The sequence below is a fragment of the Thamnophis sirtalis genome, unplaced genomic scaffold (assembly GCF_051295495.1).
Source record: "Thamnophis sirtalis isolate CommonGarterSnake01/CBP01778 unplaced genomic scaffold, rThaSir2_p1.2 scaffold_2, whole genome shotgun sequence".
Lineage (NCBI taxonomy): Eukaryota > Metazoa > Chordata > Lepidosauria > Squamata > Natricidae > Thamnophis > Thamnophis sirtalis.
This window is the reverse complement of record NW_028261382.1, coordinates 172786410-172808476: the sequence shown is the minus strand read 5'-3', so window position 1 is coordinate 172808476 and position 22067 is coordinate 172786410. Positions and strand designations below refer to the sequence as shown.

The 22067-nt window shown below is 44.1% G+C and overlaps 1 protein-coding gene across 3 annotated transcripts in view; it reads right to left on the bottom strand.

Moving 5' to 3' along the window:
* Nucleotides 1-22067, bottom strand: part of RREB1 (ras responsive element binding protein 1) — a 191972-nt gene that overhangs the window by 22826 nt on the left and 147079 nt on the right. For 2 of the 3 annotated variants that reach the window (XM_087707500.1, XM_087707501.1), the window contains exons 7-10: nt 18579-18723; nt 17263-17399; nt 7515-7704; nt 4305-7005 (exon numbers count right to left, since the gene is read on the bottom strand). In XM_087707500.1, the coding sequence (XP_087563626.1) occupies nt 4305-7005; nt 7515-7704; nt 17263-17399; nt 18579-18723 (3173 nt within the window). Of the gene's footprint in view, nt 1-4304; nt 7006-7514; nt 7705-10372; nt 11868-17262; nt 17400-18578; nt 18724-22067 lie in introns of those variants that run through there. The other variant, XM_087707502.1, reaches the window with a different exon arrangement.

Below are 22067 nucleotides of genomic sequence, written 5' to 3'. Positions count from 1 at the left end.
TCATGCTCTGAGAAAGTCTACTAATATTTAGCCCTTTTAATGCAGGTGGAAGTATGAACTATGGGTTTTTCTTTTAAGTGACTAAGCCAGCCAACAGGTTCTAGACAATACAGTCTAAAACAATGAGCTAAATCAACAATAATCTCTTTTAAGAGCCGAGGTGGCGCAGTGGTTAAATGCAGCACTGCAGGCTACTTCAGCTGACTGCAGTTCTACAGTTCGGCTGTTCAAATCTCACCGGCTCAGGGTTGACTCAGCCTTCCATTCTTCCGAGGTGGGTAAAATGAGGACCCGGATTGTTGTTGGGGGCAATATGCTGACTCTGTAAACCACTTAGAGAGGGCTGAAAGCCCTATGAAGCGGTATATAAGTCTGCTATTGCTATTGCTATTCAGTAATTACGTTTTTAAAAATGACCTGGGTCTATTCTGAGTTCAATGGTAAAGGCTAAATTGGCAGAAGTTAACATCGGAGCAGGCAACCCAAAGACAATGACTATTAAACCGTACCTTTTTTATTCAACCTCTAAACAAACCCAAACACCAGGAATGGCGAAGCCACATTTTTCAAGGAAAGGACTGTTGGTGAACATGGTTCATCTTATTCAGGAGTAAGCAGCTACTTTGAGTCAAGGACCCTTAATCATCTTGGCTTGATTCCAATTTTGGAATTTCGCCTTTTGTGCTGCTTCTGGTAACAAATATTTTAGGACTATTCTCCTGTTGCTGTTACCCAACACTAAACTCCTGCCATTCTTGCAAATACGTTTAATTCCTTCCTGTAGATTCTATTAATCACTGCCTTCAATGCCAATCTGTTGCCCTTTATTATTTGCAAACTTCAACAGCCTAGTCAATCCACAAGTTGTTCCTGTTGCCTCTCAACCGAACACTCTAAAATATCAAAACAGAAAACAATTGTTTGAATTCAGAATTAATAAGATGAGGGAATGTATTTAAGATGGCAAGGTAAGAAATATGTGGGGGGGGGGGGAGATAGGTGGGAAAAGGCATGATATTCATAAAGCTAACAAACAGCCTTTGCCAGCAATATATGAATCGAGGGAATTTAACGACATTACTTAACTGCAAACAGATTTGCAAAAAACAAAGCTAGTTAGTGTGTTTTTCACACATTCTTAACTACAAGAGTGATTTTTTCTTTTTTCTTTTACCAAAGCCAAATGTAACAGAGATCCCTATCTTAGAATTTGGAAGCTAAGTTTAAATAAACAAAAAAGCTCTGATGCCATTTATTAAAATAGAGACCCATATAAAGAAAGAGACAGAAAGAAGTAGATCAGGGGTGGGTTTCGACCGGTTCGCACCGGTCCCTGCGATCCGGTTGGTCGCCGAACCCGAAAGTAAGTAACTTCCGGGAACAGCGAAGCCCCCCCCCCCCGCGCCCGCGCGCACCTGCACACCTGCGCCCGCTCCTTACCCGTTTTTTACGAATTCTGCGTTTCTACACATGCGCAGAACGCATACAGCGCCTGCGCGATCCTCCAGGAGCAGCTGGAGCATCGCGCAGACGCTAGTATGCATGCGCGCGGCACGCACATACACGCACGCGCCACGTGGGTGCGCGAGGACGCCGCGTGCGTGCGCGAGGATGCCGCCGGCCTCGTTCCAACCGAACCGGTTGGAACGGGGTGAGAAACCCACCCCTGAAGTAGATGTACGTCTCGTTCTTCCTTTCATATATGCTTAAGGAGAGTCAATAGAAAGACTTTTTTTTTAACTCAATGCAGCTTTCAATTCAAGAATCGGATGCATCGAAATCAGAGCATGTGTAGTTGTTGAGTGAGAGCAAATTTTAAGATATTCTATATGGAGCAGGATGGTTTTTTTTAGTAATTTTCTGCAAACATCATAGATATTAAAAGTTAATGCAACTTTTGTCAGCAATTCCTTTGGAGGGGAACAATGACCCTTTATGACTTCTGGACTTCCGTGGCACGACAAAACCGCGCTCGACTAAAGCGCGCCCGATTAAACCACGTTGCTGACGTCATCAACAGGGCGACAACAGCGAGCACGGAGAAAGAAGGGTGCTTTAAATAGCGCTTTGAAAGCAAGCCGATTCAAGTTAAGGTAAGGGTTAGCTTTAGGGTTAGGTTTAGGGTTAGGTTAAGGGTTAGGATTAGGTTTAGGGTTAGGTTAAGGGTTAGGTTTAGGATTAGGATTAGGTTTAGGGGGGTTAGGTTTAAGTTTAGGGGTTAATTTTAGGTTTAGTGTTTGCAGCGTGCTTCTGCCTCCGCGCTATTGTCGCCCTGTGATGACATCAGCTACGCGGTTTCGTCGAGCGCGCTTTAGTCGAACGCGGTTTTGTGGTGGAACCCTGGACTTCAACTCCCAGAATTCCTCAGCCATGAAAAGCAACTTGTAATGAATGCACTGAAGACAGGAGGAGCAGAAAGGAGCAGCACTATGCCCTTCTTTCCCTTCTTGTTATTCCAAATGCTGCTCAATATTTTTTTTCTTTTTTTCCACCGTATTGAAGTGTAGGAGGAAGCAATGTTTAAGCCTCACAAATGGAAAAACTGATAAGGGAAACAAATCTGACAGCAGGAAAACAGAAGATGTGCTCTTCCCTTCTGCTATTTCGTTCCTCCCAATCTATTTAACCCAACCTTTCCTCTTTTCCCAACCTGGATCCTCCAGATAACCTTGGCATATAGTTCCCGTTATCTCTAACACCCGATACTAAGACACGGAGTGGATAGGAGTCAAAACCCCTATAGCTACTCTGGTTGACAAGGAGGGAGAATTAAGTCAGCAATCCTCACCTATCTATCATAGGTAGAGACCCAGAGATCCAGACCCTACCCACTCTCATGGCCTTCCGTAAGGCTCTTAAGACCTGGCTATTCTGGCAGGCCCTGGGCTGTTGAACTCCGTGACCCGTCAAAACCGCGGTCCACTAAAGCACGCCCGATTAAAGCGCGTACCTGACGTCATCAGCAGTGCGACAAATACGACCGCGGGAAAAAAAGGGCGCTTTAAAAAGTGCTTTTAAAGCAAGCCGATTCACATAAAGGGTTAGGTTTAGGGTTAGGGTTAGGTTAAGGGTTAGGGTTAGGGTTACGTTAAGCGTTAGGGTTAGGTTAAGGGTTAGGTTAAGGGTTAGGTATAGGGTTAGGTTAAGGGTTAGGCTTAGGGTTAGGCTTAGGTTTAGGGTTAGGTTTGGGGGGGTTAGGTTTAGATTTACCCTTTAATTTTAAGTTTACCGCTCACAGCGTGCTGTTTTCGTCGCGCTGTGATGACGTCACGTACGCGCTTTCGTCGAGCGCGCTTTAGTCTACCGCGGTTTTGTGGTGGAACCGTTGAACTCATGTCTGAGTTCCAGCCCCGATTAGACTGGGTGTATGTTGTGACCTTTTTAACTATGTTTTTTTTTCTGTGTTTTTAACTGCTATTTTAATTGTACTGTTGTAAGCCGCCCGGAGTCCTCCGGGATTGGGCGGCCTATAAATTTATTAAACATTCAAACGTTTTGTTTAAAAAGAAAAATTCTACAGAATGAATTTAGGGCATAGCAAAATTACTTCCCCAACACTGCAAAGCTTTTCGTTTTGCCTCGTCAAACAAAAAAAATAAATCCTTACACTCAGAGCAGTAGTTAGAGGTTAAGAGATTAAGTTGCTTGCCACAGTAGAATTTGGCACTGTAGCCATGAGTTCTGCCACCCCCCCAATACACTCGACCCCGCAAATCATCGTCTGTCATGCTCAAAATAGAAAATCAGGGCTGTAAATCAGGATTTGCTCTTACAAGTACAAGGGTCAACCCTTTAGCATGAGGTCAACTGCTGCTAATCCATGAAAATAGCGGGGAGGGGGGGGGAAGCGTGTTATCTGGTTGATTGTGTGTGCTTCAATTATTTATTGTGTTGTTGTTCTATAGTGTTTGAAGTTAGGTAGGGTTTTTATCATCCCCAAGCTGTGCTTCTCTTTGCTTCTATTTCTTTTAACTGATAGCCATCCAAAGTCATTGATGGACGGCTACCTAAATTTGCCAAATTAAATTATTGGCGCACAAATATAGTGTGCAGTCATACATTTCCCAATTTTTTTAAAAAACAAAACAGGATGTCCCGAAAATGGCGCAATAGAAGGTAAACTTATTAATACACTTTTATTAATTATTAATTATTATTAATTATTAATTCCCTTTTGGGTGTAATGAATGAATGAATGGTTTTCCCTCTAGATCCCTCCCGGGTCACTCAACTTAAGATTCCCGTGAATGTATCCCGCCCCTCTCTAACCCACCCCGCCGGGCATTTTTTAAGCGCTCTCTTACCTGTATGAGTGAGCATGTGCCTCTGCAAAGAACTTGCCCAGGGGAAAATTCGAGGGCAGTGGGGGCACTTGATTTTCTGGATGCAATTTGAGTAGGCATTTCGCTTTCCCCGCAGAAGTTTGTCTTCAACGGCCTCTCTCTCCTCCTCGCTAGCTCCGTTTTTATCAGCCGCTTCTTTAAAGTCTGCCGTCGATTGTAGAAATGTGCTAAATTTATTGGTGTCTGTGGTTGCCAGCATTTTCTCGATGCTGGCAAACTCCCCGCTGGATTCCAAGTCCAGGCCGCTGCTCGCTTTGGGCTTGTTTTTTGTGCCTTTCTTTCGGCCTCTTTTCTTCACCGATCCGGACGTCGAGGATTTCTGGGACTCCGTTGGACTGCTGGTGCTCTTTGTTAAGTCGCTGGGAGTGCTGGTATCCGTCTGGACAGCGGCTAGGAGAGTTGCTTTAGGACTGGAGCTTCCTAACTTTTCAGGGGTGGTAGAGCTGCCAATGGCCACCTTGGGGACAGAGTCTGAGACTTCTGCCTTGAGCAAAGCCGGAGCAGAAGCCACCGATGAAATGATCTGTGCGATGGAAGCAAGGGGTGGCAGCTCTTCCGTCGCGAGAGGTTTTGGCAAGAGAAACGGCCGTTTGGGCCTCAAAGGTCTCAGCAAAACTGAGTTCCCCAAGACGCCTGGAGAAATTATTGGGACAGTCAAATGAAGTGGTCCCTTCAGTGGTTGGGAATGTCTGAGAGCTGCGTTTTCCAGATTGCCGTTAGCTGGAGGAGACGGTAGATAGCCTTGGAGTGTCTCCTCGTGGCCATCATGAAGCTCTTGCTTCTTATCCTCACTCATACTACCCTCGTCACTCTCCCTTTTGCGAGGCTTGGGAATTGACAAATCAATGGGCTCCATGGAGTTCTCGTAGAGAGAGGACCCGAACGTGTTCTCTTGTTTGACCAGTACAGAATTCAGGGTTTTGTTCTTTTGCGAGAAATCCAAAGGCTCGTCAAAATCAATGGGGAAGTTATTTGCAGTTTCAAGTTTGATCGATGCGTGAGAGGGAGCCCCCCTTAAAAAGCCGTTCTGCGATTCCAGGAAAGGTGACACAGATTTGCAATCCAGATAAGTGCTTTCTTCCAGTAACACGGGGTCAGGCTGGCTTTCTGGAGGAGTGCAGTCTACAGCCAGCACATAGCTCTCGATCTCCCGCTCCTGGATGTGCAAATGCTGCTTGAGGATGTGATGAATGCAGTTCCGCTTGGCGGAGAAGGCAGTGCCGCACTCCTTACATTCAAACGGCTTCTTCTTCTGGCAGCTGCTATGCGTCCTCATGTGGACACGGAGGGCACGGTAATGTTTAAGGTCCTCCCCGCAGAATTTACACACGGTGTCTGGGGAGCAGAAAGCATCGACCATTTCAGCCGCGTTGCTGGCCACGTACTCGATGTTCTTCTCGATGTCCTTCCGGGTTGTCTTGAGGTGTTTCTTGCGCAGGTGCCTTTCGCAGTTGGCTTTCACCGTGAAAGGGTAGTGGCAAATCTTGCAGATGTATGGCCTCTCCCCACTGTGGGTCCTCAGGTGCCGGATCAGCGCTGCCTTGTCGGCTGCAATGTAGTCGCAGATGTTACACTGATACGGGGAGATACCTAAGTGAGAACGGATATGAGCTCTTAAGACTCCGGAGAACGGGAACACCTGCTCACAAAAACGGCACGGATACAACACTTTCCTCATCGCTGGGGTTTTCTTGTTTGCGGTTCCACTCATGATGGCCTTGAAGTCTCGCTCGGTCACTTCTTGCTTTATTTTTGCCCCCATCGTCAAAGGCAGAAGGGCCTCTATGATGCTGTCTTGCTCCAGCTGGGTTTTCATTTCATGCTGACCCAGTGATTCTGCCTTAGCCTGGGGAGAAGGACTGGAGTTTGTTCTGGGTTTATTGTGCGCGATGGAAGAATCTGAAGTTGATTCTTGGTCCGGGGTTCTGACCATTTTTGGTGGTACTGGAGGAAGGCTTGGGCTGATACATCCTGGCGAGGCTTGCTGAGTGTTGACCAACGGAGGCGGCGTTGAACTTGCTACAACGGTCCGAGGGGCTACTAATGGCTTTGGCTTCAGTGGAGGCATATGTTTGAATATGGACGGGATGGGGATATGAGATGCCTTAGATAGCGGCGGGAGGCTGATTTGTGGCGTCGCTGAGGACGCCATCTTTAGGATCTGCTGGATATCTGCTAATTCACCAGAAATGGGTTTAACAACAATGCTGTTGTCAGGCTGGATTATGAAGCCTTTCGGGAAAGGCTGTAGTGAGAGTAGCTTCATATTTTCTTTTGTCGGTGGAAGGACTGAAAAGGGGCCTCCCACGGAAGCAGCCTCCAGAGGGGATAGGTTCAGCTGGTTATTGCTTCCGGGTTCCTGAGGTAGGTTACATTTCAGTGTTCGTCGCTGCGTTTCTTGGACATCATCATCATCTGGCATGAGCTCCTCCTGCTTGACAGACTCAAGGTCTTTGGTATGTTGCAGCCCCAAGGATGCCATGTAGGTTTTTAGGTCTGCGTCCTCCGAGTGCAGGTTGCGCACTTCCCTCCCCTGATCGGTTGCATGGGTGTCTTTGTGCAGCTTGAGCGCTGAGAGCATGGGGAATGCCTTGTTGCATATATCACATACATAGCGATGATAATCACTGGTGCACCTCCGCAGGTTTGTTTCACACCAAACCTAGGAGACATCACAAGGAGACACGTGAGCATTGAAGTATCCACAACATCCGAAAGGTCAACAGCACCCAGTTTTTGTGAAACTGAAACTGATTCTAAGAGACTGATGCTCCAACTATTTAGTCCCCCGATCAGGGGTGGGTTTCAACCGGTTCATGGTGGTCCCCGCGAACCGGTTGGTTGGCGAACCCGGAAGTAAGTAACTTCCGGGAATGGCGAAGGGCCCACCTGCCCACCCTCCTTACCGGTCTTTGAAGGCTTCTGCGCTTCCACGCAGGCGCATGGCACATACAGCGCCTGCGCGATTCTCCGTGAGGAGCTGGAGCATCGCGCAGGCACTACGACGCACACGTGAACTGCACGCGTGCACGAGGACGACGCCGGCCCCGTTCCAACTGAACCGGTTGGAACGAGATAAGCAACCCACCACTGCCCCTGATTCTCTTCTAAATTAACTAGAAAAGGAAGTATGGGTATTACACAAACAGCCAGGTAAAAATGAACAAATACCTGAGAAATGCGAGGAAATTTCCTACAAGAAAAGTCCGTGAAACCCAAATCATGGAAGCCGGCAGGAATTGAAGGATTGTTCTGAATATAAGGCTTTCCAGTTGAGTCCTTTGGAAGTTGTTTATGAATAACTGCGTTATGCCGCAACAACCCCCGGTGTGTGCGGAAGGTAATGCAGCAGACATCACACCTGGAGAAGAGGGAAAGAGCATCATTACTTATGAGAAAGGTACATAATCACACCATTGGTATCAGTCCAAACTGTTTCTTTACCATTCTCTTTCCTGCTCGATAAAATATCAATGCTAGCTGCAGACGATAGAGTTAAATGCACAAATTCTAGAGAGCCAAGATTTCCAATCCTAGTTTAGACCTAAGCATGCACACATCTTGGTCGGTTCACCGAGAAATGCGCGATAGACATATGCGCGTGACAAAACCGCGACGACAAAACCGCGACGTCAAAATCACTAATTGATTTTCGACAATAGCGCGACGACAAAATCCTAACCCTAACCATAAAAATTTTTCGATTTTATTGTCATCCCGCTTTTGTCGGCGCGATTTTGACGTCACGAATTTGTGGGCAGGATTTTGACGTCGCGGTTTTGTCATCACGGCTTTGTCGGCGCACATATGTCTATCGCGCATTTGTTGGGTCACGATCTTGGTCACTATATTCATATTTCTTTACAGTGTAACATCTGCGACTTCTTATTACTTTATTGAATTTTAATGAAGTACCTTTTTATGCACGAGTTCGCTGTGTCAATGGAGAACACATATGATAACACCTTGAACATAGTGATATTAAAAAAGAGAGAAAACAGAAAGCTTGCAATCTTAATGCGAATACTTCACACATAATGCCAAGCTAAATACAGATAGGATGGTTACATAAAGCAGCCACTGAAGTAGGCAGGGGGATTTTAAAGTAGAATGACTAACAAGAGTGACAACTAAAGCTGCTGCAGTAGGAAGGCGTTTTTTTTCTCCAGCTGTTCTTCAGGGACAGTTTGATATAAGCTGTGATATTAACATCAGAAAGCTCACGTTTTCAATTATTTGAAAACAGAATTTAACTTACACTTCCTTTCCAATAATAGCAGAAAATAAATAAATAATCAAGCTGGCCTACAGGAGTCAGATTTGTGTAACAGGGTTCCACCACAAATGCGCGAATGACAAAAGCGCGCCTGACTAAACCGCGGTGGCAAAACCGTGCCGACAAAACCGCGCTGACGAATGAGCGCTGAAGCGCGCCGACAACAGCGCGCCGAAACCCTAACCCTAAACCTTACCTTAACTTAAATCGCGCTTCTGTCGGCGCGCTTTTGTTGGCGCGCTTTTGTCATCGCGGTTTTAGGGCCGCAGTTTTGTCGGCGCGCTTTTGATGTTCGCGCATTTGTCGGGTCACGGTGTAACAGCACATTGATATTTATGTAAAACACAAATTCCCTTGCACCAGGCGTTCCAACAGGATTTTGCAATAATGTACAAGATTACCTTTGAAAGCCTTTGGGTCAGCTGCTGAATAAAAAGAATATTCAAAAAGGACTTGAACGCTCCGAGTCTCTTTGCGATTTCTGGTGTCAAAAGGAAGGCAATTCTGTTGCACATGCAGAGGTATTTTTATTATCCATTCCCCTAACACCCCCCCCCCACTCCAAAGAGCCACAAATAAAAGAAGGATCTGATCATGATAAAAATGAGTACCGTAAAGGACAGCACAAGCCTCAAATCATTTCCACTTTAATTCCAAATTAATAACTTTTAAGTGGGCAGATTTAAAGATCTCGCTAATGTTAAAGGTAAAGGCTCCCCTCGCATATATGTGCTAGTTGTTCCCGACTCTAGGGGTGGTGCTCATCTCCGTTTTAAAGCCGAAGAGCCAGCGCTGTCCGAAGACGTCTCCGTGGTCATGTGGCCAGCATGACTCAACGCCGAAGGTGCATGGAACGCTGTTATCTTCCCACCAAAGGTCCTATTTTTCTACTTTGCATTTTTACATGCTTTCGAATCGCTAGGTTCGCAGAAGCTGGGACAAGTAACGGGAGCTCACTCCATTACGCGGCGCTAGGGATTCGAACCCCTGAACCTCCGTCCTTTCTGATCGACTGAAATCAAAAGCAACAGGGAAATGCTTCACCTTTTCTTGAGTGCCCAGTGTTAGTACTTTGTGGTACGTTGAGTATTTTAGGCCTAAACTGTTTGTTTTGGTTTAAAAAAAAAAAGAAAGACACCCAGCTTTTCGCAACGAGGAGAAAAAGCTGTAAATCTGAACTGTACATAACTGTTTACATTAACCAATACTCAAGGCAGAAGTTTCCGCATCATCACAAAAACTTATTTTCTGAATCCCACAAAGCCCCTTTGCTTCTACTTTAAGAAGGGATGGACAGAATTCTAAAACAGCTTTGAAGTAAAAAAAAAAGCACTCAATAGCCCTTCAAAGCAAACGACTTATTCGCTGTTGAAAAGATTTCAATGTTCACCTTTATTAAATGTGCACTGGTTTATGTCCCTGTTAACATTAGCAGTTCGCCACACTGATTTGCCTTTCAGGACAAGCCCCAGGCCAGGCCTTTGCTGAGAAGTCTCTGAGAAATGGGATCAAACAGCTGCATTAATCCCCAGTTACTGGCACTAGAGGAGCTGGCATTAAATACTGAAGGGAAAAGAGCCAAGGGTGAAAATCTGACCAACAGATAGTGGGACAAGACAACTGTTATTCAACAGCTTGTAAACACAATCAGGAGCTTTTTATCTGCAAGAAAAGAGGTTCTATATTACGGCAGGACTCAATTAATTTCCCCAGTATATCATGCCAGCTGCTGCAGAGAAATAATATTCCTCACCCTGCATTAATAGGCTTGCCGCTCCTTCTAGAAGGCAGAAGAACAGTCCCAGGCACAAGTTTAGGTTGCAACCAGGAAGCTGTGGAAACTTCTCAAGAGCACACTGGCATGTCCCAATTAAAGATTCCCATTCGGGTTTTCAGCTGAAGTGAAAGCAGAGCCTCCCAGAGAAAGGTTTGATAATGGTCGAGGAGGTGATTGACAAATAAAGCTTTAACTGAAGGAGCAACGTCTGAGTGGAGACTAAGGAAGTTTATACAAGTTTATAATCTGTGGAGGACAGAACAGGGAGGAGACAGGGCAGGAAATATAAATGGGAGGGGGAAAAGTCAATATTTGCTAATAAAAGAAACAAACAGAAAGTAAAATATACTGTACGTCACAGACTTCGCTGTTCCTTTCACAGGCTTAAGTAAAGGTAAAGGTTCCCCTTGCACATATGTGCTAGTCGTTCCCGACTCTAGGGGGCGGTGCTCATCTCTGTTTCAAAGCCAAAGATCCAGCCAAAGACGTCTCTGTGGTCATGTGGCCGCCATGACTAAACACCGAAGGTGTTCCCTTCCCACCAAAGGCGGTCCCTATTTTTCTACTTGCATTTTTTTACGTGCTTTCAAACTGCTAGGTTGGCAGAAGCTGGGACAAGTCACGGGAGCTCACTCTGTTACGCGGCGCTAGGGATTCGAACCGCTGAACTGCTGACCTTTCTGATCAACAACGCTCCTCCAGGTCTTCCTGTCCTCTACCATCCTCTGGAGCCCATTTAAGCTCACGCCTACTGCTTCTGTGACTCCATCCAGCCACCTCATTCCCTGTCGTCCCCTTCTTCTTTTGCCCTCCATCTTTCCCAGCATTAGGCTCTTCTCCAGTGAGTCTCTCTGCCTCATTGTATTCAAAAGTGTAGCTGATTGTAAAATCCCTGATTATTCACATCAAATTTTCAGCTTCAAGAAGCACAATGGGATAAAATGATCTATCCCCTCAGGCATTTTCCTGCCAACCATAACATCTAAACCAAACTTCGACACATTCTTATCCCTTTTCCCTTTTAAACTCAAGTAGACATGTAACGCCATACATTACAGAACTTAGTATGAAGGGATGTCATCTTTGGTGCACGCAAAGTTGCATCATCCAGTTTTCCCAATCTCACATCACAAACACCAAAGCAATGAAGACAGAAATCCTGCAGACTTTTATCTTCAGTTGGTTTTTTAAAAAATCATTTCAAGAATTACGTGCAATGCTATATACCCCAACAGTCCACAAAACACTGGTTCCATTGTTTTAAGTTCTTAAGAGAGCTAGTATGAAGACAACAAGCAGAGAGGAAGATGGACAGAAACTTAAGAACCAGTGGTGGGATTCGGCCGGTTCGCACCTATTCGGGAGAACCGGTTGTTAACTTTCTAAGCAACTCGGAGAACCGATGGTTGGAAGAAATTTTATTTTGTTTTGTTTCCACTTTACAAGGCTAATCCTGTAAGGAAGGCAGGAAGGAGACATTCTGGTGTTGTTTCTAGCCTCATCTTTATTGCCCTGCTTACAGAAACTGCCTCTCTGGTTAACCCTTATTACATTCTAACAGCTAAGACGAAGCGCCCACCGACGTGAGTGACGTTGAGTTGGCCACACCCACCCAGTCACATGACCACCGAGCCCTGCCTACCCAGCTGGTCATTAGGGCAGAGAACCGGTTGTTAAATTATTTGAATCCCACCACTGCTAAGAACCATGGTGTATACTGGCTGTCAAGGAAAGACAAAATAAGAATGAAACCAGTGTCAGATACAAATCTCCAATCAACTACGCAAGAATGAAACTAACTTTTATTCTTGTTCAGTTGTTACCAACAAGCGGGTTTGTATTCTCCTAGGCAACTTTGAGAAGCAGAATGAAAGAGATGGATTGAAGGCTGAGACTGACAGAAACACAGACAGGGGACACCTACTTAAGGAGAAGAGTTTCGATGGCAACCTAGGGTATCCCCAGAACTTGCTGAGGGTTAGGTTAAGTTTTTGTGTATTAAATTCCAGAAATCCAGAAGGGGTAAAGTACCAGGCAATGGAGGACGAAAATGAAAATCCAAAATCCAAAGAACTACAGAGCAATCCAGCCCTGATAATAAGAGCCGAGGTGGCGCAATGGTTAAATGCAGCACTGCAGGCTACTTCAGCTGACTGCAGTTCTGCAGTTCGGCTGTTCAAATCTCACCGGCTCAGGGTTGACTCAGCCTTCCATCCTTCCAAGGTGGGTAAAATGAGGACCCAGATTGTTGTTGGGGGCAATATGCTGACTCTGTAAACCGCTTAGAGAGGGCTGAAAGCCCTATGAAGCAGTATATAAGTCTAACTGCTATTGCTCTTGCTATAAGGGGAAAAATATTTCCATTGACAAATGAAGTTTGGAACAAATTACCAGAAAAATGAGAAGTTCCCCTCTGCTGGTTGCGCTAAAAACAGTTGCTAGACAGTCACAGAATGGTCTTAGTGGCTTTAATCTTGATTCTATGATTTAAATCCTCATTCATCAAAAAGCCATTTTCAGTCATTTACTTTTGCTTCTGCTGAAGCTGTTGGATGCTGAAGGGGAAGCAACATTTATAGCTTCAGTAGGAAAACCAAACCAGGCATGGAGCAGTTTCAGAAGAGAAAAATCCAACATGTGAAAGACTGCTTGTTTTTTCCCTATTGGCCATGTGGCATTTCCCAGTTCGGCTAATTATATCATCGCTCCTATATAAATGCACCAAAATAGCTGGAGCCTTGCTGGCTGGCCTGACTGAAGAGAAAACTAGAGTCTTAACTAATCCTAGCAGGAGGAGGGAAGCCAGGATGAAAAGGGCAGTGTTTATGCCCACCTCCTAGTGATGGTGATGATGATGGTCCCTAGAAGACATCAGTCAGAGATGCCCCCCTGCCCTAACTAGCCAGTGAGGCTAGCTTCAGGTTGTTTAGCAATAGCAATAGCAGTTAGACTTATATACCGCTTCATAGGGCTTTCAGCCCTCTCTAAGCGGTTTACAGAGTCAGCATATCGCCCCCAACAATAATCCGGGTCCTCATTTCACCCACCTCGGAAGGATGGAAGGCTGAGTCAACCTTGAGCCGGTGAGATTAGAACCGCCGAACTGCAGAACTGCACTCAGCTGAAGTGGTCTGCAGTACTGCACCCTAACCACTGCGCCACCTCAGCGATAGATAGATAGATAGATAGATAGATAGATAGATAGATAGATAGATAGATAGATAGATAGATAGATAGATAGATAGATAGATAGATATAGATATAGATATAGATATAGATAGATAGATAAGATAGATAGAGATAGAGATAGAGATAGAGATAGAGATAGAGATAGAGATAGAGAGATAGATAGATAGATAGATAGATAGATAGATAGATAGATAGATAGATAGATAGATAGATAGATAGATAGATAGGAGATATGGATGGATGGATGGATGGATGGATGGATGGATGGAGAGAGAGAGAGAGAGAGAGAGAGAGAGATAGCAATAGCAGTTAGACTTATATACCGCTTGATAGGGCTTTCAGCCCTCTCTAAGCGGTTTACAGAGTCAGCCTATCGCCCCCACAGTCTGGGTCCTCATTTCACCCACCTCGGAAGGATGGAAGGCTGAGTCAACCTTGAGCTGGTGAGATTTGAACTGCTGAACTGCAGATAGCAGTCAGCTGAAGTGGCCTGCAGTACTGCACCCTAACCACTGCGCCACCTCGGCTCTTCAATAGGACAAGAGTAAATTCTAGGGTTAGCGCCTCATTTGCAGCCAATTGTCATTGCAACGAAAGGACCCTATTGTTTTGCATATGGACACACACGTAGCACTCATGGAGAGGGCCGCCCTTAGCCGTAATTATCAAAAATGCATAATTTAAAGGTGTCGCATCATCAAAAGAGGCGGCCCTCCTCTCCTCAAAGGAGGAGTCTCTCACCTAATCAATGCATGCGTTTTTGAGATTTACATTTGCGTTCAAAAGAAAGCGGCGTATTGCTCGCTCTGCCAAGTTATCAGACTGGTCACCCGCTTCCTATTCTCACTTGCTAATTTGGCAGTAGCAGAATAGGTTTGAATCCACCTGGTCACTTACAGCAGCGGTCCTCAACCCCCGGGCCATGGACCGGTCGCGGTCCGTGGATCAAATGGTAGCGGGCCGCCCAAGGAACATTATATTATTTCCATTTTATTTACTATGGTGTATTTCTCTCGGGTTTGTTCGACTTTCCATGGACGAGAGGTTAACCGGGAGCTGAGAGACGTCACCTAAAGCCGCACCAATACCGCGCATGCACAAAATATCGTGATATCGGGGCGCGCTTCTCTCTGTTCACCGGTACTTTCTCAGGTTTAACAGTGCTTGGTGTATGTGTATATTGTGTTTGCTCAAATCTAACCCACAAATTAGCAAGAAAAGTCATGGCGGAATAACTTGAGATTGCCACCACAGCACTTAAATCCCTATTGCCATTTCCGACATCCTATCTGGGTGAAGCGGCGTTTTCTGCAGTGACAGCAACCGAAACAAAACAACGGAATATGCTGGACATAAGCAACACACTTTGGGTGTCATTGTCTCCTATTACCCCCAGATGGAACCGTCTCGTTGCAAAGAAACAAACTCAGGGTTCTCACTGATTTAGCGTTCTAGTGAGTTAGAATGTTAAGTCACTTTATATTCATTTTTTGGTGTAACTGTATTTTATTTTGAAGGCATGTTTAAATACAATCAAATTAAAATTATTAAATCAAAACAACCTAAAATATACACAATCAATGCCTCCCCCCTCAGCGGGCCGTGGTAAAAGTGGTTCCACCACAAAACCACAAAGCCCTTATCCGCGCCAATATAAGCGCGGAGGGCAAATCTGCGCCGTTCGAAGCGCTAAGGAAAAATGCGTCCCTACCGCGATGACATAATCGCGGAAGGCAAATCCGTGCCTTCCGAAGCACTCAGCACCCTAAACCTAACCCTAAACCTAACCCTAAACCTAACCCTAAACCTAACCCTAAACCTAATCCCTAAACCTAATCCTAACCCTTACCTTAATTTAAATCGGCTTTCTGCCGCCGCGCTGTTTTTAAAGCGCCCTTCCGTCGCCGCGCTGTTGTCGCGGCAGTGATGACGCGCGGTGATGATGTCGCGGCTTTAGCGACGCGGTTTTATCACCACTATTTTGACGAGTGCGGTTTTGTCGTGCCACAGGTAAAATTATCAAACGTTGACCGGTCCGTGGCGTTAAAAAGGTTGGGGACCACTGACTTATAGCATCTTTGCACAGTTTCAAAGCAAGACTAGCAGCCCATTCTTCGGAACCTTATCAATTTGCACAATAATCCTATGTGCACTTGACTCCCGAGGACTTATTCTGCCAAAAATATTTGGAGAGGCAATTAAAAATAAATTACTAAGGAACTTGCCATCCCTTCAACATTAGATCTACTATGCCAATACTGCTGGATCTATTTCATTTCATTAACCTTATCAAAAGGGTTATAAAGTAATTAGTTTTCAGGAAAAGGTGCTTCTAGTGTACACAGACAGGACATATATATCAGCATGCACATATGAGCAAGCATTCTGCTCTGGGAAGCAAGTTGCATTAGGCGCACTGGCGGACTAAATTAAACTGCATGGCACTTTCAAATGTGAGAATTCTTTTTTTTTTTTTTAATCGTTAAGGGCCAACTTAACAACAACAAAACCCCTGCAAAGTGGAAACTTAAAAGAATTATACAATGCCACAAGTGATGAAGTTCACATCCCATGCTAAATCAGAGTAACAGAATACAATTACCAGGTTCACCTAACAGCTTAGGCACACACTGCTAAATCATGATGTGTGACAAGTTGGTTCATATGGCCTGCTAAAAGAACGGTTCCACCACAAAACCGCGGTAGACTAAAGCGCGCTCGACGAAAGCGCGTACGTGACATCATCACAGTGCGACGAAAACAGCACGCTGTGAGCGGTAAACTTAAAATTAAAGGGTAAATCTAAACCTAACCCCCCCAAACCTAACCCTAAACCTAACCCTAAGCCTAACCCTTAACCTAACCCTAAACCTAACCCTATACCTAACCCTTAACCTAATGCTAAACCTAACGCTAACCCTTAACCTAACCCTAACGCTTAACATAACCCTAACCCTTAACCTAACCCTAACCCTAACCCTAACCCTTACCTTTATGTGAATCGGCTTGCTTTAAAAGCGCTTTTTAAAGCACCCTTTTTTTCCCGCGGTTGTATTTGTCGCGCTGCTGATGACGTCAGGTACGCGCTTTAATCGGGCGCGCTTTAGTGGACCGCGGTTTTGACAGGTCACGAAAAGAACAGCCAAGTTCCTACAACATTTGAACTCCAAACTGCCCAACCTCATTTTTAGCATGATCTACAATTTTATGGGAACTTGGTCCCTGAATGCCACAAAGAGACTTATTGAGAGACACATCTTAAGACTTGTCTCTCAACTACTGATTGATACTCTGTGCTAGATTAAGTTCCTTGCACCACACTATAATTTGAGTGCAACAGAAATAAGAACAGATTAGTGCATTCGCAGGAACCTGATTGCACAAAAATCACACCATCCACTGTTTCCTAACCTTGGCAACTGTAAGATGTATGGGCTTCCAGAAATCTCTTAAGGTAAAATTTTCCCTCCCAAGATGTATTTTGTTTTGTCATGAAGGTAGCAAAAGTAATGGTAACAGCAATGAAGTCTCATAATGCTTTTCAAAAAATGCCTGCAGAGCCCATTTCATTAGAAAACAGGCCCCTTTAGACTTCAAATGTGACTCATATTCGCTGCACGTGACATCAACATGAAATACCTTGTGTTTCACAAACTATCTCTTAGCACTCTTCTTACCTCAATGAGGTATCTGGATGTACTTCCATGTGGGTTTCCAGCCCAAACTTGCAAGAGAACTCTTTGAAACAGACTGGACATCGATAAATTTCATCAGCCCTTTTTTCGGTTTCACCATTTTGTGGTTCCTCCACAACCTGTTCATGGTAAAAAAAAAGGAAAAAAAAGGAGAAATGTTAAAACCCAGGTTGCAATTCAAGTTAACACTTTCTGAAAGCAATACATTTCAGCTGGTAAATAATTCACTGCTGTATCCCTTAGCTAAATGTTACAAAAAGGGATTTACTCTATAAGGATAAACCAGGAATTTCTTTTTATATTTGGAGATCCTTTTTTAAAAAAAAAAAGTCATCAACATTAAGGAATGTGAATATTTCCTTACAAAGCATTTTAGTTTAACTGGTTTAACTTTAGTTTTACTGGTTTAACTTTAGTTTTACTGGTTTAACTTTAGTTTAACTAGTTTAACTTTAGTTTAACTAGTTTAACTTTAGTTTAACTGGTTTAACTTTAGTTTAACTAGTTTAACTTTAGTTTAACTAGTTTAACTTTAGTTTAACTAGTTTAACTTTAGTTTAACTAGTTTAACTTTAGTTTAACTAGTTTAACTTTAGTTTAATTAGCTCTTTTGATCTGTGTTTGGATATTTCTCTCATTCCACACTCCCTTTATCCTTTTAAGAGGTACTCCACATCACACAGAATATGAACATATGGAGGAAACTACTTCATTTCTGAAAGCTATCAGGCAAAACAATTTCATCACAATCAATCAACTTGTCACTCAGTCAAAACAAATCCAGTGTAGGAATGTAATTATTCCAAATAATAATAATAAAGTACAATCAAAATGCAGAATTCAAAACATTATTTGAAGTTGCCGTGTTGACAGAGGAGGTTTTCCACTAATATTTTATGATGAACCTTTGGAGATAATCCAAAGTTACACGATCATTTATTTAACATCAGTCCTGGAGATAAATAATGGAGATCAGCACAGATAAATAGACATCTTCACATCTTCTTCTGTTGGCTGGGAACTACAGGAGCTGAAGAAAAACCTACAATGTTTTTATTTCTTGTCCTGACTAGTTACTTTGTTAAGTATATATCTTTATCCAAAATACTTTGCATAATACTTTCGTAAGAAGTATGCACAACTTCTAAAGTGTGCTGTGTGTCTAAAATTACAAGCTGGCTATTGTGTATCTGTTATACTTTGCCTTCTTTCCATTTTTAAGTGATTAACTGAATTCATAATCTCTCGTTTTAAGCAACCGGCGGGATTTTTTATTTATTTTTTTTGCGCTAAAGGACCTTCTTCGCTGGACTCTGCTCTTCCTTGTCAGCCTCGGCCTCGTGACTGAATTTCCGTTTAGTGGACAAGCGCCTGCGTTTCAGTGGGGAGGCAGGGGTTGTATTCGTGGCGCCCGTGGCATCCTTCTCGTGGATTTTCATATGTCTAAAGTCGGGTGGGAAAAGAGTGAGAAGGCAAAAAAGAAGACGCTCGTTACAAGTTCTGAACTGGAAGGAAGTTCTAATCAAAGTTATACTTGCAAAGACGCCAATACCCGCGAGACCGTTTTCTGCCACATACCTCCCTTAGACCGATAAGATCGCACAGGATGGGCCTTCTCCGGGTGCCTTCAGCGGGACAATGCCGGCTGGCGACGCCAAGGAGTAGGGCCTTCTCTGTTGCCGCTCCGGCCGTATGGAATGAGCTGCCCCCAGAGATCCGGGCCCTGCCCACTCTCATGGCCTTCCGCAAAGCCATTAAAACCTGGCTTTTCCGGCAGGCCTGGGGCTGTAAAGGAGCCGAGGTGGCACAGTGGTTAAATGCAGCACTGCAGGCTACTTCAGCTGACTGCAGTTCTGCAGTTCGGCTGTTCAAATCTCACCGGCTCCGGGTTGACTCAGCCTTCCATCCTTCCGAGGTGGGTAAAATGAGGACCCGGATTGTTGTTGGGGGCAATATGCTGACTCTCTAAACCGCTTAGAGAGGGCTGAAAGCCCTATGAAGCGGTATATAAGTCTAACTGCTATTGCTATTGTTGACCCCTTGACTGAGGTCCAGCCCCCCCCCCCCCCCCGGATTGGGTGTATGTCGTGCTTCTTTTTAACTTTGTTGTGTCTCGTTTTTTAAATTCTTTTTTAATATTTTCATTTCTGTAAGCCGCCCGGAGTCCTTCGGGATTGGACGGCCTAGAAATCCAATAAATGATGAATGATGATAAATGATTTTCTTTTTTAAGGAAACTCAAATCATAAGAATAAGCGTTGTTTTTTTTTTTTTTTAAATATGCTAGTTACTAAGCTTTTCAACATCAATTTAAGGTATACAAAAGAGCACATTATCTGACAAGCCAAAGACAACAAAAGTACTTTCAGGCTAGACTGAGGCCACATTTTCCAAATACCACTCCTAAGGGAGAGCCACCAGTATCTTTAATCCTTCATGATCTGAAAGTGTTTTGTCGTGAGCCCTCATTTCAGAACACACAGGATGTAGTCAGTGCACAAACCCACAGCTGTTAACTGACTCACTAAAGCATCTTTCCCCTGTTTTAACTTCCCCATTTTTTAACGATGTGTCAAGTCATTTGTCCCAGAAACGGAGGTGCAAGAGAAGAGGAGAGACATTTGGTGAGGGCGGTGGTTTGCACGTTGTCTCATACAGTCTTGAGTTGATGAAAACTTGTTCCATTATGGCTCCGTAAATACTTTAGCATGCTAAAATTCTGGGTCTCCACTGAGGTAAATGGAAATATTCATGCTAACAAGGGGGCAGCAAAAAACAACAACAACAACAACAACAACAACCTTCAGGGTACATTTGGTAAAGTGCAATAATGCACTTTAAGCAAATCCAGACGCATCCAAGAATCACAGTGAGCTTTGCTTATTTTTCATAAAACCCATTCTGTACAGTCATGGGTTACAGAGGTGGTATTCAGCAGGTTTTGACCAGTTCTGGAGAACCAGTAGCGGAACTTTTGAGTGGTTTGGAGAACCGGTAAATACCACCTCTGACTGGCCCTATCTCCATCTATTCTCTGTCTTCAGAGTCCCAGCTGATTGGGAGGGAATGGGGATTTTGCAGTAACCTTCCTCTGGAGTGGGGACGGAATGGAGATTTTACAGTATCCTTCCCCTGCCACGCCCACCGAGCTATGCCACGCCCACCAAGCCACGTCCATAGAACCGGTAGTAAAAAAACATTGAATCCCACCACTGATGGGCTGGTTCTCCTGGGACATACTGGTACTGATTTAATAATAGAGAAATAAACAATGCAACTGATAAAGATCTCACAGGATGGGCCTTCTCCGGGTGCCGTTGACTAGACAATGTCGTCTGGCAGCCCCCCAGGGGAGGGCCTTCTCTGTAGCTGCCCCGGCCCTATGGAACGATCTACCCCCAGAGATCCGGACCCTCCCCACTCTCTCAGCCTTCCGTACGTCTATTAAGACCTGGCTATTCCGGCAGGCTGTTTTAAATTTTTTAGTATTTTTAAATTGTTTTTATGTAAGCCGCCCGGAGTCCTTCGGGATTGGGCAGCATATAAATTTATTAAACATAAAGCAAGCTCAGAATTCATAGGCAATCTTAAACTGAAAAATACTTGTGTATATAAACTTATCATTATTAGGGACATACATTTCAATTTAAAGTTAAATAAAACCAAGAGGGAGGAACCATCCATTGGAAAATGATGTCAGCAGAATTATCAATTTGTCATTTTTTTTAAAGGGAAAACTCCTAATTCTAAATGTGTGGCTCCAGTTTCCCAGAACCAAAGGAGATTGAAGAAGGGACTTAACAGAACCAAGGAAGTTGGAGGCAGGAGATACTATAGGAAAAGAGGGGGGGGGCTTGGAGGAGGGTAATTAAGGCTAGGGATATAATTGAACTTTCCACCTAGAACCAAACCAAATACGGGATGAAAAAAAATTAGGTACACAGGACATTCAACCAAAATGACCAAGATTGTATTAAAAGAATATATACATCTAATAAATCTCAAAAGAGAACTAATCATCTCTGCGGCATTGAGATTTTTCTCATGGAGAATTTCACCTAGTTAACTGAATGCCCAGGCTCCAACAATTAACTAAGTAACAGCAAAGAGAAATATTCAGATGATAAGGAGATGATATCATTTAATCCTATTAGAAATACAGAAGAGAAGTCTATTCACTGGAGTATATTATTGAAATTTAAGAAGGTTCCCTTCGCACATATGTGCTAGTCGTTCCCGACTCTAGGGGGCGATGCTCATCTCCGTTTCAAAGCCAAAGAGCCAGCGGTGTACAAAGACATCTCCGTGGTCATATACACTATACTGCCAAAAGTATTCGCTCACAACTGATTCTGATTATTTGGATGGGTGAGCGAATACTTTTGGCAATATAGTGTAGATTTGTACTTACAACTAAATTTATTTATAATTTTGACAATAGCAATAGCAGTTAGACTTATATACCGCTTCATAGGGCTTTCAGCCCTCTCTAAGCAGTTTACAGAGTCAGCATATTGCCCCCAACAACAATCCGGGTCCTCATTTTACCCACCTCGGAAGGATGGAAGGCTGAGTCAACCCTGAGCCGGTGAGATTTGAACAGCCGAACTGCTGAATTGCAGTCAGCTGAAGTAGCCTGCAGTGCTGCATTTAACCACTGCGCCACCTTGGCTCGACAAAGCAGGATATATATTTTTTTTCTTTTTTCAAATAAGGAAAAAATGAAACAAAAAGATAATTAAAGTACAAACGGCATAAAACGTGGCATTTTTTTCTGCTCCTCATAC